The sequence below is a fragment of the Corvus brachyrhynchos genome, unplaced genomic scaffold (assembly GCF_000691975.1).
Source record: "Corvus brachyrhynchos isolate BGI_N302 unplaced genomic scaffold, ASM69197v1 scaffold249, whole genome shotgun sequence".
Lineage (NCBI taxonomy): Eukaryota > Metazoa > Chordata > Aves > Passeriformes > Corvidae > Corvus > Corvus brachyrhynchos.
Genome location: NW_008240226.1, coordinates 3,065,165 through 3,080,259, shown reverse-complemented (window position 1 = coordinate 3,080,259; position 15,095 = coordinate 3,065,165). Strand labels below are relative to the sequence as shown.

General features: G+C 41.1%; 1 protein-coding gene across 4 annotated transcripts in view; it reads left to right on the top strand.

Moving 5' to 3' along the window:
• The window catches only part of BMPR1B (bone morphogenetic protein receptor type 1B), a 187,482-nt gene that overhangs the window by 159,778 nt on the left and 12,609 nt on the right, over positions 1 to 15,095 (top strand). For all 4 annotated transcript variants that reach the window (XM_017745129.1, XM_017745130.1, XM_008641926.2 and 1 more), the window contains 4 exons: positions 5,401 to 5,503; positions 6,455 to 6,557; positions 12,587 to 12,683; positions 13,498 to 13,636. In XM_017745129.1, the coding sequence (XP_017600618.1) occupies positions 5,401 to 5,503; positions 6,455 to 6,557; positions 12,587 to 12,683; positions 13,498 to 13,636 (442 nt within the window). The remainder of the gene's footprint in view (positions 1 to 5,400; positions 5,504 to 6,454; positions 6,558 to 12,586; positions 12,684 to 13,497; positions 13,637 to 15,095) is intronic.

Sequence of the window (15,095 nt, the reverse complement as noted above, 5' to 3'; positions counted from 1 at the left end):
AAAGAGTGGTTATTAGGTGTCTGGTTAGCTGCTTATTACATATCTGGTTAGTTGGCTGGGTAGAGACCAAGTTTCAAAAGATTTGAGCACAACCAACCAGGCTGGGAGGGATTATTCACTTCCCCTGAGTTTTGGGATCATCCTACTAGTCAGGCAGTAACTTTTGTATTTTATCCTGTGTAAATGACTGTTGGCACAATTTTAAAGCACTTGGGGAATCACTGAGCCTCACTATAAAGGAAGTTTCTTCATTTTGAAGTTCAAGAAGTATTAATTGCAGTGTTTGTCTGAAGAATAAATTGACTGCTTCAGATTAAAAGTTATTGCATTAATTATCTGCTTGCCTCAAATGTAGCCACTAAAAGCCTTTTGCATTTTATATTTCTAAGAAAAATTTAAAAATCAAACCTCTTGTCAATCTGTTGTGCTTTGGGCTGTGCTTGGACCTTCAAAGTTTGGCCTGCCGGCCCAACAGGAATAAGCCAGTGTGTTTTAGGGCACCCAAGGGCCTGTCAAAGCTCTGACACCCAGGAAATTCACTGAGTACATCCACAGCCAGGGCTTGGGCTCTGGAGAGCATCAGCCACTGTACTTACCAGGGTTCTTACTAAAGCAGTGAAGTATTTTATGAGCCCAGGAGCAAGAACCTCTGAAAGTTCAATGGAAAAGCATTTCCAGCTGTGTTTAAATTAATGCTCTCAAAATAGAATAGCTAGTCCTATTGCAGTCACCATTAAAATTTTCTCATAAAAAGCAGTCTATCATCTCACATGAAGATTTTTATCTGCTACCACAGGTATTCATCTTTAAAGTATAGATCCTGCCCATAGTACCAGTGGTCTGAATGTTTATATAAAAATGGGGACATCTGGTGGCCATTTAAAATCCTCTCCATAACTGTATTTGTAGAAATTTAAAAGCCAATATTCTTTAATCGCATGTATATCAAATCCTCTGACAGCCTGCTGTGTTCCTATACAGAATTTCCCTTTCTTTATAGTTCTGCACTTTAAATTCAAGAATACTTTAGAGAGCTAAGGATAACACTGCAGCTTAAAAGACAGAATGGTTTTCTATCTCAGCAGAAAAGCAGTAGCTCTAGTTAGAGTGTGCTTTTAAAAATGGGGCAGTCTGTGAGCACAGTGAGTTCTGGAAGACCCATTACAGGGTGAGCTCATCAAGGGAGGGTTAACGCCAGGGTGAAGCAAAAGGGGGCCAAGCCAGGAGCTGAGGCTGATGCCAAGGCTGGCCATGTCCTCACTCAACAGGACCGCGTTTCCCCACGGATATCTGAACACAGCAGGCAGAGACAGCTCCTTCAATAGCCCTTCCCATGGCTGGAGACAGGCACCCCTGTACCAGTGCTCAGGGGTTCTGTGTAGAGGGGAAGAGGGATCACAAATGGGGCCACTCTGGCCAATTGAAAAATGTTAGTGCACTCCAGGCCCTGACAGTTAAAACCTTTGGAGAAGGCTCACAATCCTCTGCTTGTAAAGGATGTGTTAAACTGCTGCATGTTGAAACTTAATTTTTCTTTCTGAACATCCGTGTGGTTCATAAAAGGCTTTCAGTAAAGAAGGTCAAAGCTGCTTTGAACACAACCAGGGCCTTGTTTTACTGTTCCATTTCAAGTTTTGTGTGTTCAAAGTGAATGCACGGACAGTTGTGTCTAATCATAATTAATTGCATATTTTAAAATGTGGTGTTACGTCTAATTGGCTTTGACTGTAATGGAATTGCAGTAAAGGCAGAAGCTAATTAGGTGCCTTGTCACACTCTATTTTCTTGCACAAAAAAATGCTGACAGTTTTAAAGATTGGGCTGATAAAGTTTAAGTTCCTATGTGTTGCCTACCGGATCGTATTTCTGCCCAACTGTGTCTTTGGTTATCTAAAGCAATAAAATAATTAGGTAGCTTTTGCAGTGTTACCAGAGGTGATAATTCACTTGAGTGGTGTTATTTTCATTCTTCTGTTCTCCAGATGATATGATTGAATTTTCTTTGTACTTTGGTATGTAGAAGAAGGAAGACTTTGACAGTAGCCAAAGCACTGAGTTCAGGCAACTTTTGTTTTAAGCAACTTAGATTTTTAGGGAAAAGCTGAATGTTTTCTGATAAAGGAGCTATGGTGAGATCTTAGATGTTCGCCTTTCAATTTTTTAATGTTTATGTTTATTTTTGAATTTAGTCCTTTATGCAGGGAATTTTTTGATCATTTAAAAAAGAGCACAAGGACTTGTCATGTTGCTTTGGATGGAAGTGAAAAGATGATCTTGCTCTTTCTGGTAACAAAATTGGAAATATATAGAGGAGGAGTGGACAAAAGTAATACCACTTGTATGGACTCATTTGAAATAAAGATATGGGGTCTTTTCATCAAGTTATGAAAGTTACCTGTCTCTTTGTGATAGGCATTGAATGAGGGAAAGATGCTGCTGTTTAAAGTTGTATATTGTCATCCTTGGCTGTGTCACGCACAGAGCTGGATGGGAAACCTTCAGCAGGCAGGTTTTGGTAGCTGAGGAATCACATCTCCTGTGAGAAATGGTTGCTGGCCAGTGAGGACATCTGTGTGAGCATCTGCAAAGCTGTTGGCCTTGGTTCCTCTCTTCTGACGTTTAGGAAAGGTCTGAGTTAAGGTCCCTGCTTTCTTTGTGGTAATGTGTAATTGTAGCAGTACCTTCTCTATCAGTGTCTGTCAGTGTTCCTCTGTTAACTCCCTTTATTTTCCTGGTATTTGGCTCAGCTGTAAAAATTCACTCTTGGCAAATATGTAACACAGCAAATCTGTGCTTATTAGCAATCATGTCCAAGTGAATTTAATCACTCTCCTGCACTATACTCTTATAAGATGGTGCTTCAGTGGAGGAGGTTACTGGATGTGTACCCAGATGTATCCAGTAACATCACATTGAATTCCTTCTTTACACACCATTTGCAGGATCAAATTACACAAAATTAGAATTCAAATTGCAGATTTTAAGAAAATACCAGTTCTGTACTGCAGATTTTTTTCCTAGAAAGCGAAGAATAAGTTTTTCATACTGCTTTACTTGTACCAATGACGTACAGGTGTTTCTTTGTGTAGTCACCATAATAAACACAAAATTTGAGACTGTGCACACATCTCTGACTTGTTACTTGCTATCTTAGTAAGAACAGTTCCATTTCTACCATAGGCAGGTATGAGGTGGGGTAATCAATAAAGCTGCAGGGGTGTGCCCTGCCCTTTACTTGCAGTGTGTGGTCCATCTGACATCCTGTGAACCGGGACAACAGGTCAGGGGCAGGAGGGGGAAGGCAGGTAGGAGATCCTTCTTTCTTTTCAGAAGAGTCACTCCTCCCTCTCACCCTAACACCTCAGAAATTTTCAAAAAGATAATGAGTTCTTATTGCATGAAAACTTTTTGTTGTTTGGATTTGTTTTTGTTTTTCTTAGAGGTAGGAGCAAGCTCTACCAGTGTTTATTCTGCTTAGCAATGCTATTTTTTCTCTCACTTTTCCTTCATTATTCTAATGTCTGTAAAGAACATGATTTATTCTTATTGTTGGAGCTTTATAACTTCTTCATTCCAATCTGATTTTTTCTTTTTAAATTTGGAGTAAAATTTCTAGAGGGAGTAAAATTTCTAGAGGGAGTAAAGTGCATGAGGAGCCTAAATTTAATTTTCAGAAGTGAGCTAAGAATCAGAATCCCATATGACAAGTCAGAAAAACAGAATTAAAGCTGCTGACTTTCTGTTTCTTTTTTTCCCTTTTGCAAACAATTTGACTTTTCCTCCCTCTGCTTTTCTTTGATAAACCAAGAGTTTTGGGTTTTTTCCTGAGGACTGTTAGCTGTGGAGTCCATTTTTGTATTTCATTTGATGGCAATTTATTGTTTTGTTGCTCTGTCCCCTGGGTTAAACTTACTCATTACTTCGAATCAAAGGCACCATGCAAACAAATAAAACCTAATCTAATATAATATTCTACTCTAATGGATTCCTTACAGTCTCTCCTGGCAATCCTATTGTTCCTATCTTTTCAGCTTAAGCAATGAAATCAAGGTGGTTGCTGCCCAGAAGGGTCACTGTCTCCTTTGCCTCGCTCGTATGTACAATGTCAAAGGAGGGTAGAAGTCATAGCTGGCTTCTCCAAGAAAGTCATTTATAACCTGCAGCTGGTTACTTTTCAGATCCAGAAGTCAGTAACCCATGATAGATTATTTTTTAAAGTAATAAGCTTACCGTGGCTAGCCCTGCCCCACTAATATCAAAGTATGCCACGGAAGATGTTTGACGTGATCCTATGCAGCATCTCTCTGTTGTGTAGCTAATACTTACAAATTGTGTTTGTCTCTTAAATGTGTAACCGTGCCTCTCGTTTCCTACATCTTCATTGCCTTTGCTGCTGGTGCTCTTTAGACTCTTGTTTCATTCAAGTAAGGAGCAAATCATCTGAAATTTTGCTGTATTTAAGTTTTCTAATCTTTTTTTCTTTTTATTTCCTTGTTTTAACTGAGTTTGTTTCTTCTCTTCTGAAAAATACTCATTGCACGTAATAGCCAGTGTTATTTTCCTGGGGAAATAACAGAGTATTTTATTCTTCTGTGCCTTGAATATCTTATATTAAAGAGTTTTTTCTTTCTTTTTGGATCTTCTTCCTGCAAATCAGTCAGTTTTGTTTCCTACATGTTATGTATCTCCTTGAGAGTGCTGAGAAGTTAATGTACAGCAGTCTCAATAAAATGCAGCCACCCTTTCCATGCCCTCCAGCCCCTCTTTCCATAGCATTCAGGCGTTTGACCTTCATCAAGGAAGGACATTTATCACCAGCACCATCTAGCCATCTGTTAGTATATTTGCCCTCCCTGGTGCACGTTCTTGTAAACGGAAGCATTATGGATCACTTCAGGCTTATGACCCGAGTAAACATCTATGAAGGGTGTTGATGATAACTCAAGGACTCATACACAAGAGTGTTGCAGTTCATAATATGGTTAAAACAGGAATCACGAATCACTCTTGATAATATTTTACACTTAGTATCTCCAAAGTGTTTCTTCAGGTCTCTACCATGGTGCAAATACCGGTGCCTTGTTCCTGCACTCAAGGCAGACCTTGTGTAGCACTGAAGCTTGCTTTGTATAGGTCTCCAAAATCTTAACACACTAATGACCACAGGCAGAGAACTGGGGTGCTTGCTAGTCGGGCGTGGGCTGTGAAATGCTGCAAAGGTGAGTGCACAGCTCCAAGGCAGAGCCTCCTCTGTGTGTGCAGGAGCTGGTCCGCAGCAGCCCCTGTGTGTCAATTTGTGAATGGCAGATTTGCCTGGCAGGGAGAAAAGTTTAAGACAATATTCAACAGCATATTTTTCACTTCTGTGCCTTTTCCTGATTCATTCTTTCCAATCCACAGCACCGATGGCTACTGCTTCACCATAATAGAAGAAGATGAGTCCGGTGGACATTTAGTCACCAAGGGATGTCTTGGATTAGAGGGCTCAGACTTCCAGTGTCGGGTGAGGAAGCATTTTCTGCCAGAGGGTCACTTGAATTTTTGATAGTTTTCAATTAAAGTGCAGTCAACAGACATTGCTGTGTCCATGTTTTTCACTTCTGTTCATTTGGCAGATAGTTGATCTGTATCAATTGCTGAGGGGAGTGCATTTCTATCCCCAAAAGATGACACTATAGCTGCTCCTAATAATAACTCATCTTTTTGGTTTTGGCACTGCTGTTACTAGTAACATTCCTACTCAGAGGACCTTTGAATTTAGAGAATTGCAGTCTTAACTCCTCAAATCTCCATGCTAGCTGAAGTTAGTTAGGATATTATTTGGTGGACTGCAGCAATGTCTATGTTTTACATGCAGCTGCACTTTGGTTTGGGATTTTTGGTGCCAGATATTCCCTTCAAGTACAGTGATCACCTGATGGAAAACAAGTATCACTGCAGGAATGGAAGGGGTACGGACAATGAAGCATGGTGGTTTTAAGGTAGTTGCCTTTCCTCATGTTAAATGGTTTTAGATGAGTATAGGAATGGTCTAATTAAGGCTAATGGAAGGTATTTTATTCTCACAAGACCAGAAGCTGCAGCTAAATTAGTCCACGCAGCAATTCTTGTATTATCCTGGCTAACCTGTTTTGGATACCCATATTAACTCATTTTGGTCTAACTGATGGATGTATGTGACTTTCACAGTTCTGACTTGCACCATTAGAGAAAGTCAGTCCCTTCTGCAGCATTAAGGCACTAACAGGAGTAAGTTAGGAGTGAATTAATGTCTTAATTATCTAGATGAAATATTGCTGGATATGCTGGTTGGCAGAAATCCTTACTCCACAGATCCTAGAAATCTGTAGCAGATTGCAGTCCAGCTAGCAGGCACATCTTTCAAGTGCCAGAATGGTCATGTATATTTACAACACAGGGAATGACTTGCTTTCTATTAAATTGCTTATTGCAGGACACTCCTATTCCACACCAAAGAAGATCTATTGAATGTTGCACTGGCCAAGATTACTGTAACAAGCACCTTCACCCTACGTTGCCACCACTGAAGAATCGAGGTAAGGGGAACAAAATCCAGTCCTAAACTGATCTTTTCCTGCTGTTGGTCCTTGTGCCTTAGGGAAAAACAGAGCCCAGACTGAAGCACCCCTATCCAAATGCATGTGATTAGAGATGTAAATGGCACTAAACAGTGTCCCTCCATTCCTGTAGGTTGTGTGTGGAGTGGTGCTGATGCTTGCTGTTACTTCTGTTGCACACATGCAGCAAACATGAGATGCATTAGAGTTGCATGATACTGTCCTAGTGCAGACCTGCTGAGCTACCAGAGATCATCTCAAAGACCTAGGCTGGTCATGCCACAGGATGACTCTTGCTGTGTATTTTTTTAGCCTGATAATAAAATGGAATCCTCTCTCCAGTCCCTGCAACATGCATTACCATCCTTCATAACACCGCATACAAATTGGTCAGCTCAAGTTGACTCAAGTCTATTAAGTTTTTATTCTTTGAAAGACCTGATCATCCAAGCACTATGACAATAATGACTCACTAAAGTGTATTTTTTATGTGAAAAATGTAGCTGAAAATAGAACTTAAGAACTCACACACTTTTTTTAAAAAAAAATTTATTCTAGAGCAAATGGACGTGTATTAACTTAGTAGATGCTGAGGCAAGGTTTTAGCATTTTTGCTTGTTTGTTTAAACACCACTTTCTGAAAGCTGGTAAAACTATTTTTGTCTGGATGTTCAGAATACATTTTACAGAAGTGTATTCCTAAGAAAGTGTAAATACATCCATAACAAACTCTTGGCATCGGCAGGAGTTGTGATAGTCTGCATTGAGTGAGTTCGGAGTTACAGGAGAATTTATAATCCTGGCATTCAGTGTTGGAGATCCAGATTGGTGTGCAGATGCACTCTTAATTTCACAAACAGCAGATACTTACACGAATGCATGCTCAGAGAGAGCCTTCACTCATGTAAGCTGTTCCCTTCAGACCTGTGAAATCCTGCACAGATGGGCTGCAGAGTCAGGCCCTTGGAGAGTGCTATGTAAATACCACACTGTTTACTAGCAAGGCATTAAGGCAGCAAAACCTCATAAAATTCTGACTTCCAGCAGAAGAGTTATGTACTACTTTGTTGGTTTATTTAATTTTAAAAAGTTCTTTGGACTGAGAGAAAAGCTCCATAAAGCCATCAATATTTGTTCACACTTCCTTAGTCTTTCATTAAATATCAGTTTGGAAAACACTGCCATGATTTCTTCATGCTACTGGCTGAGTTTATTCTACATTAGGTCTACTTTAAATACTGAATCAGTGCCTAACACTAAGCATCCATCTTATTAAGATTTTAGTTATTTGGCAATACTATCTGCTTATACAGAAAGCAATAAACCAAACTTCTGGTAGTGGCAGAGGTTGTTTGGATCGATGCTGGGTTTGTTCTCTGTGTATATAGGGTAAATAAAGTATCACTTGGGAACCATGGTGGCAGACCCATTAAACAGCAGAGAGAATATTTTTTAAAAGAAAAAATTCAGAGAGTTGGCACAGGGTTCTAGCTGTTCCGTGTTGCAAAGATGAGTATTTTAGCATGACAGATGAAAGGTGATGCAGTCACTCAACATGCTCTGAAGATTTTTTTTTTTTAAATAAGCTCTCACATTACCCCCATCCTGACAGTGTTTTGTAGAAATGCATTTCAAGAACTGCTTCAATAAATGTGTCTGAACAGGGCTGAAGTCATCACCTTTACTGAAGCCTTAGGTAAATATGTCATTCTTGGTGCCAGGCCTGTTTTAATTTGTTGCTGCTGTATCCTAGTGTGAAACCTCAGAAAAAAAAGCCATAGTGAGCCATAGGCCCTCACTGCAAATAGGTACAAATACTGTGTGTTAATACATGCTACTGCCAGTGCCCAGTACTGTGACTGTGATCATTGTTTCTACTGGAAACATTTAGGTTAGGCTGTGATTGTCTGAGTAGTGTTAGAATTGTATATCAAGTTTAACATAAACTGTAAGTACAAAGAAAGAGAGGTGAACTTAAAAACAAGCTTCTTGGAATAACCTTCTAGCCTTTGGGTTCCATGAAGGATACGTATGCTCCTCAGCATCTAAAAAACAGAAATTTGGCTCCTGATGAACTCACCTCTGAGGTGATACCTCATAGGAAACAAAGTCTAGGGAAAGCATGCAGTTGCAGGTCAGAGGTTGTTGAACTGCAAATTGACCTGTGCACCGAGGTAACAGCTACAAAGGCGAGTGACTTGTGTGTTCTCTAAGTGCTTTTCCAGGCCTGGCATGTGCTGCAAGGCAAGATTTATGCCACACCCTATCCTCCTCTCCCCCCTGAAAGGAAAGGAGGACCACATACATGAAAGTGAGAGCCAGAAAAATTAGCACTGGTCAAAGCACATCTTGTTGAATAAGATGGAAGAAACAACAGTTAAGCCTAAGTTTTGAGCTCATCTTGGTACAGAGCTAGCAGGATAAAATATCCCAGAGAAACCATTAAGTTCTTGTGCCAGCTATACATCTGTCTTATTAAGGAAATGAAAATCATAATTGGGTCTGATATAACACCTCTGCTTTAAACAATAAAAGATATTCCTGGAAATCCCAGCGAAAGCACAGGCTGAGACCAGTCAAAAGGAGAAATACGTCTTTACTGATTTAGAGCCTGTATAAGCAGAAGTGGTGGTGCCACCGTGTCTGGCTCCCTGCCTGTATAGCTAGTGATGAATGGGCAAGGGAATGATTGGAGGAATGATGGGGTTTGATGTGTGCACACAGTCTCCACGCCTCAGATTTCACTGCCGTTTTTACTTGGATAACTGTAACATTCTGAACTGGAGGGACCTGGGGTGAGAGGAGAACCTCCTCTCCCTTTGATAATGCTGACTTCTGAACCTGCTGGGTGGCATTTTCAATGCGCTCCTCAGCATGGTCCCGTGGATGACAGCGAGGGAAACGAGTGGTGGAGGAGGGGGGAAATCGCGGGAGAGTAACTGAGAGGCAGCTTGGTCTCACCGAGCTCCCCACTGACACCAGCCTGCACCACTGTTTTCCTACAACATGACGCTGTTAACGTGCTGTTTGCTGGGCTTCCCTGTTATCAGCCAGCCAAGGTATGTGAAGAAGCTTCCCAAACCCACCATGTGTTTGTTTTGCACTTCCCACACCGTGTTCCCGGTAATCACTCACTGCTGCCTCTGTGGAAGCTGCTGCTTATTCTCATAACCCTGCTGCTTGGCACCTTGCAGTTACCAAGTAACACAACAGTAAAAAGCACACACTGGACTTCCTAAAGGACAGAGTACCTCCATCACATAAACTGGCACTGACCAGGACCTACCACAGTGTTCGCCACAGAGCCCACAGCCAAGTCACAGCCGAGCTGCCCCATCCCTCCTCCTGGTCAGATAAGAGCAGGGAAAGGGAGGTTTGTCCTGCTGCTCTGTGGGGAACAGCATGGGCTGGAGGAGCGGGAGAAGAGATTCAGCCTGACTCAGTGCAGCAGAACAAACAGACATTGCTGGTGTAAGGATGGGGGCTTGCATTTAATCTTGTGTTGTCCACGCACCAGCAGGTTTATGAAGTCCTCAGGTGAGCAAGCAAATGAAATTCTGCCAAAGTGCTTTAAAAATGCAGGAAGTGTTTGAAAGGTGGGACAATAGCTCACCATCAGTACTGCCTCTCATCATACATAGACAAAGAAATATAAAGGCATGTGGAACTTACTCTCCCCTCCTGTGAGAGCCAGTTGCATGCCTTTGCTGTGCACAGTGAACCACTGCTAAAGCTGTGCCGCTGTCGGCGTGGGGGACATCACCCACCACAAGAGGGTCAGCTCTGCATCTGGTCAAATTCTTTATCAACTGCTCCCAGCAAGGAGTTCAGGACACATTCCTCTATGTCTTTCATGCTTTCCTTGCCCTTGCTTGCTTCACATAATTGCATTTGGGTACCCAAAGAATTTTGCTGTGTTGGAGCCTGAAGTTCATCTGAGAGCTACACAGCACTTCCAAAATGCCTTCTAGGCTCTGGGAAAACCAAACTGCATTTATTTACCTTTCTGAAAGGGAGAAGCCCATTAGAAACATTGAGCATAAGGTCTGGATCACTTAAACCCTAAAAATTATGGGAATTTGATTCAAGATTTCCTCATGTTTATCATCCCTCTCTAAATGTACGTACTCATACATGCACAGACAGCATGAACAAGTTCATGGGCAACACTTTGTGTCTGCAAAAATGCCCAGATTTCCATGGCTTTAACATCTAGCAGACACAAGTATAAGATCTGAATTGTTCTCTCTGCGTCTGACATCAGCTTTAGTTACTGCCAAGCACAAAAGCCCAGCTTCCATCATGTACTCTGTGAAGTGAGAGAACCCTTGCTGTGGACAGTTACCCAGGTTTCTCCCAGGTATAAAATGCTGCTCTGTGGTCTCTGTGCTCTGCTTATTCATGTGATGGGCTGTGACATCTGAAACTGTTAGAACCCACACATTTTAGAGGGAGATGGTGGCTGACACAGGCTGCTTACAAAGCACAAACCAGAGCCCTCAGCCCTGCCGAGCCTTCACCAGAGAGCTCTGTGTTCCCCGGCGGGCTCTCAGTTTCAACCCACAGCCTGCTTCGAGTGGCAGGCCAGGGATAAATCTGCTGTGGCAGGCAGAAGGATGGGCTCAAGTGTTTTCCTAATAGACACCATGTCAGTGTCCCCTTCCAAAGGCATCAGCCACGGCCTGCATGTTTACATGGTCAGTGCTCCCGGAGCAGGTAATGGCAGGTTAAAACATGACCAGTGTGATCACAAGGTGTGTTGGTAGTTAATCTCTGTTTGTAATGGAAAGGGGAAGGAAAGAAATTGTTTGGGAGCAAAAAAAAAAAAGGAGAAGCTGGATCTTTAATATAAAAGAGTCTCTGACAGTAAGCTAAGAGTCCCTTAGGAATCTCCTGGTCTCATTACCCTTGTAAATCTGAAACATAATAACACCGTTCCAGGACGAGTCAATAAGGATAGATTTCTCGCATTCTACAATGTGTCAGGCATGGAGTGAAGGATGCAAGACAGCAAGGCTGGAAGAGTTTCAGAAAACATGGCCCTCATTTGCATTATCCCATTATTGGAAGGGTGGTTTGTGTATGTACATGCTGAAATACTATAATTTTGAGAGTTTGGGCAGCAGGGGAGGTTAAAAAAGAATAGGGCTGCATGTCTTTGTTTTTCAGCAGGGAAGCATGCATGAAGGTCAGACTCACTTGCCTGAGCTGAGAATACAAATTTGGAGATTAATGTTATTCTTTAAAGGAGAATACGACTCTCCCATACAAATGTTGACTGAAACATTTTAATAGTTTTTATGTAACAGCATTTTCTACAAGTTACTTGACACGTTTTATTCCCAAAGGGCTTCACAGAAAAGCTGCTGGAAGGATAGTTTTGCCCACCAGCATAGAAAGGACTTGCTGGCACGCAGGGCTGCCGTAGAGCAAATGGAGAAGAAAATTCCTGCTCAGGTGTTTAAATCAGGATCTGAGAGACAAATTGTTCTGTAATGATGGAAATACACTTTGAAGGCCTCTCATGGCCTGCCTTCTTGGAGGTTAAATGGTCTCCTCTGTCTTCCCTTATAAGATAAATGCAGTTTGGTGGGTTTTCTCTTTTTTGGGGTGTTTTTATATTAACTACTCAATAGGATGCTACTTAATATGAGTGTTTAAAAAAGGCAGAGATTTTTGCATGTCCTGGCTGATCACTCAGCTTAAGACCCAGAGCTACAGGTCTTGATTGATTTTTCATTCAGGGCCAAACAGGGAATTGCAAATCAAGGTGATGTTTTGCCTGAGTGAGGGCTGAAAACACAAACAGTCTTTTGGAGATGTCAGTTCTGTCCTGGTCAGTGAGGGTCAAAGAGGAAGTGCGTAAAATGCCTGGGGAATCCAGGGGTATTGCACAGGAATTCATTAGGAAAAAAGCGGAGATTATCTTGTGCTCAGTGTACTTCTGACACTGACTTTGTACCACCTCCCTTTCTAAATTTTCCACCTTTCTTGTTTTCTAACCCCAGACTTTGCTGAAGGAAACATTCACCACAAGGCCCTGCTCATCTCAGTGACTGTTTGCAGCATCCTTCTGGTGCTTATCATCATATTCTGCTACTTCAGGTAAATAAGGACTACTTTGGTAGCTTGTTAATGTTCCTCCCAACATTTATCTTTTTATAGATTTAGGAATTCGAAAAAAATAGAAGTGTGGACCTTAAAGAAAAGAAATGAGAAACCGTAATTTTATAATGAGAAAAAAAATGTGTATTTTTTTTGTGCTATTCACAAGTATACCTGTGTGATGTATTCCATACAGGATCTTTCACTCAACATCCTAAAAAGCCATTCAGGTAGAAGCACAGATTATTCTTTACTGAGAAGGCCAAAGGACAAATTTTATAGGGAAATTTTTATAAGGGAAATATATCTAAGACTTCTAAATTGGTTTATTTGATGAAGAACTGATCATAAAAAAAAGAAGAAATACAGCAATGTCAGTAAATATGTTTAGAATGTTATCATAAACTACATACATTATGTTTTAATAATTTGACACATTTTTAACATATTCCCAAATTCCATGACCTTACCTCCTCTGGCTCCTAAAGATCCACTGCAGACAGTAAAATAAAGTTATTTACTTGATCAGTGTTTTAGACATATTTAAGTTTCTGAAAGGAAGGCATTTGATTGCTTTGCAAACTTAACCCAGACTGCATGGCCTTTGAGTGTTATACTTAAGAGTTTTGATGCTGAAAACAGTTGCTAAAAATAAAATAGAAAAATTTTGGCCAGCGAGTCCAGTGTATTCCTCAGGGAAACAGAGAAAGCTGTTAGTCTATAAATGAAGGAAATATGAAGGACAGTGTGCATTATTCATTGCACATGTGTTCATTGTATTCAAAACTCATTTTGCTTTCATGTAAAATGTCAGATACAAACGCCAAGAGACGAGGCCCCACTACAGCATCGGGCTGGAGCAGGATGAGACCTACATTCCCCCCGGAGAGTCCCTGAAGGATTTGATCGAGCAGTCCCAGAGCTCAGGGAGTGGTTCCGGGCTCCCTCTCCTGGTAAGGAAGCAATACTATTTTAATGTACATTTCAAAGGCAAAAAGTGAGTAGAGGGAGAAGAGGCACAAAAAATTATATTTACATGTCCTCAGTTGTTTTTTTAGGTTTTTGGGGTTTTTTTCTCTACCAGAAATGATAAGGATTTAAGCTGGAGAACAGCTGCTTGAGAAGCAGGGGAGTTTTTTTCATGTGAGCTAAGCCAAAAAAGCTTAGGGTTATTTTTCTACCTCAGCTCATTTCTTATTTTAGATAGTGTAGGGTAAGTACAGGCTTAGAGAGCTCGTGGAAGGACATCAGATTTACTCCAGGGTACAGGACAGCACCTGGCCCACTGATCTTCTTTTCTTCCTTTGTATGTGCAACACACAATAGGGTTTCAAACACTGACACATCGTCTTTTTCTAAAGGGAACTGTAACTTGTCAAACTTGGAACCTTTTTATTTGTAGGCTTCATTTTGCATTCAGAAGTCAAGGGGGATTTTTTTTCCTTGTAGTATGGCAGTCTCAAAGGTTAAAGGCACAGGGATGGAGTTTGTGATTATTTCTGATCAGACTCCAGGATTACTAAGCCTGCTGAAAAGACAAAACCTTCTGTGGCAAAATAGTTCTGTTCACCAGGGGGTTTTGTTTCTGGGGATCATGACTGGTAAAAAATAACTGGTAAAAAAGCTAGGTTACTTATTTAAAATAAATGCCTCTGAGAAAATGGATTAGATTTAATTTTCATTTGTCAGAGCAGATATGTCCCTCCTGTCTCCCAAACCTATTAGTTTGTAGTGATGCTACTACTTTAGGTTGTCCAGTTTCCAAGTACTATGTACTATCTGGTTTTTTCCCTCACAACTTTTTAAAACACCCTAAAGAAGAAATTAAATGGGAAGTTTTATATTTCCTTAAAAATTAAGCAAGAGGCTGTGTTTGTTCTAGGCATTAAGAAAGCTCTGTTATGTCCCATGCCAGTGTCCTTCTAGCACCCGTGGAAAGGGAGAGATCCTGTGTGCAGTTCAGGACCATTCCTAACAAGTGCTTCCAATTTATTTAATTGTGAGGAATTCTTCCTTTTTTGCTTTGGGGTTTTTGGGTTGGTTTTTTTTTTGCATAGCACCTGCCACATCAAGGTCTTAGTCTGCACGTGGTGCTCCTACCTGTTACAATGACATAAAAAATGTAATAATGTAGAGCAAATACAAGGAACTTGGTTGTACTTCTCTGAAAGGAAATGTTTCCAGCAGCCCATGTGGGTAGCAGGTACCCTGGGGCATCTTATAGCGGTGCATGACTCAGTGCATGACTTGGGATCCTTCTTCCCAGGATCCCAAAAAAGCTGGAACAATGCTGGTTATAGCTGCTTGCTCTTTATGCCTTCCTCTGTCCCAGTGAGCAGTTTGAAGGAGGGATCTGTGGTCTCAGTGGTGTCGCCAGGTCTGCTCTTGTAGTGGACGGGAAAGCCAATTCCT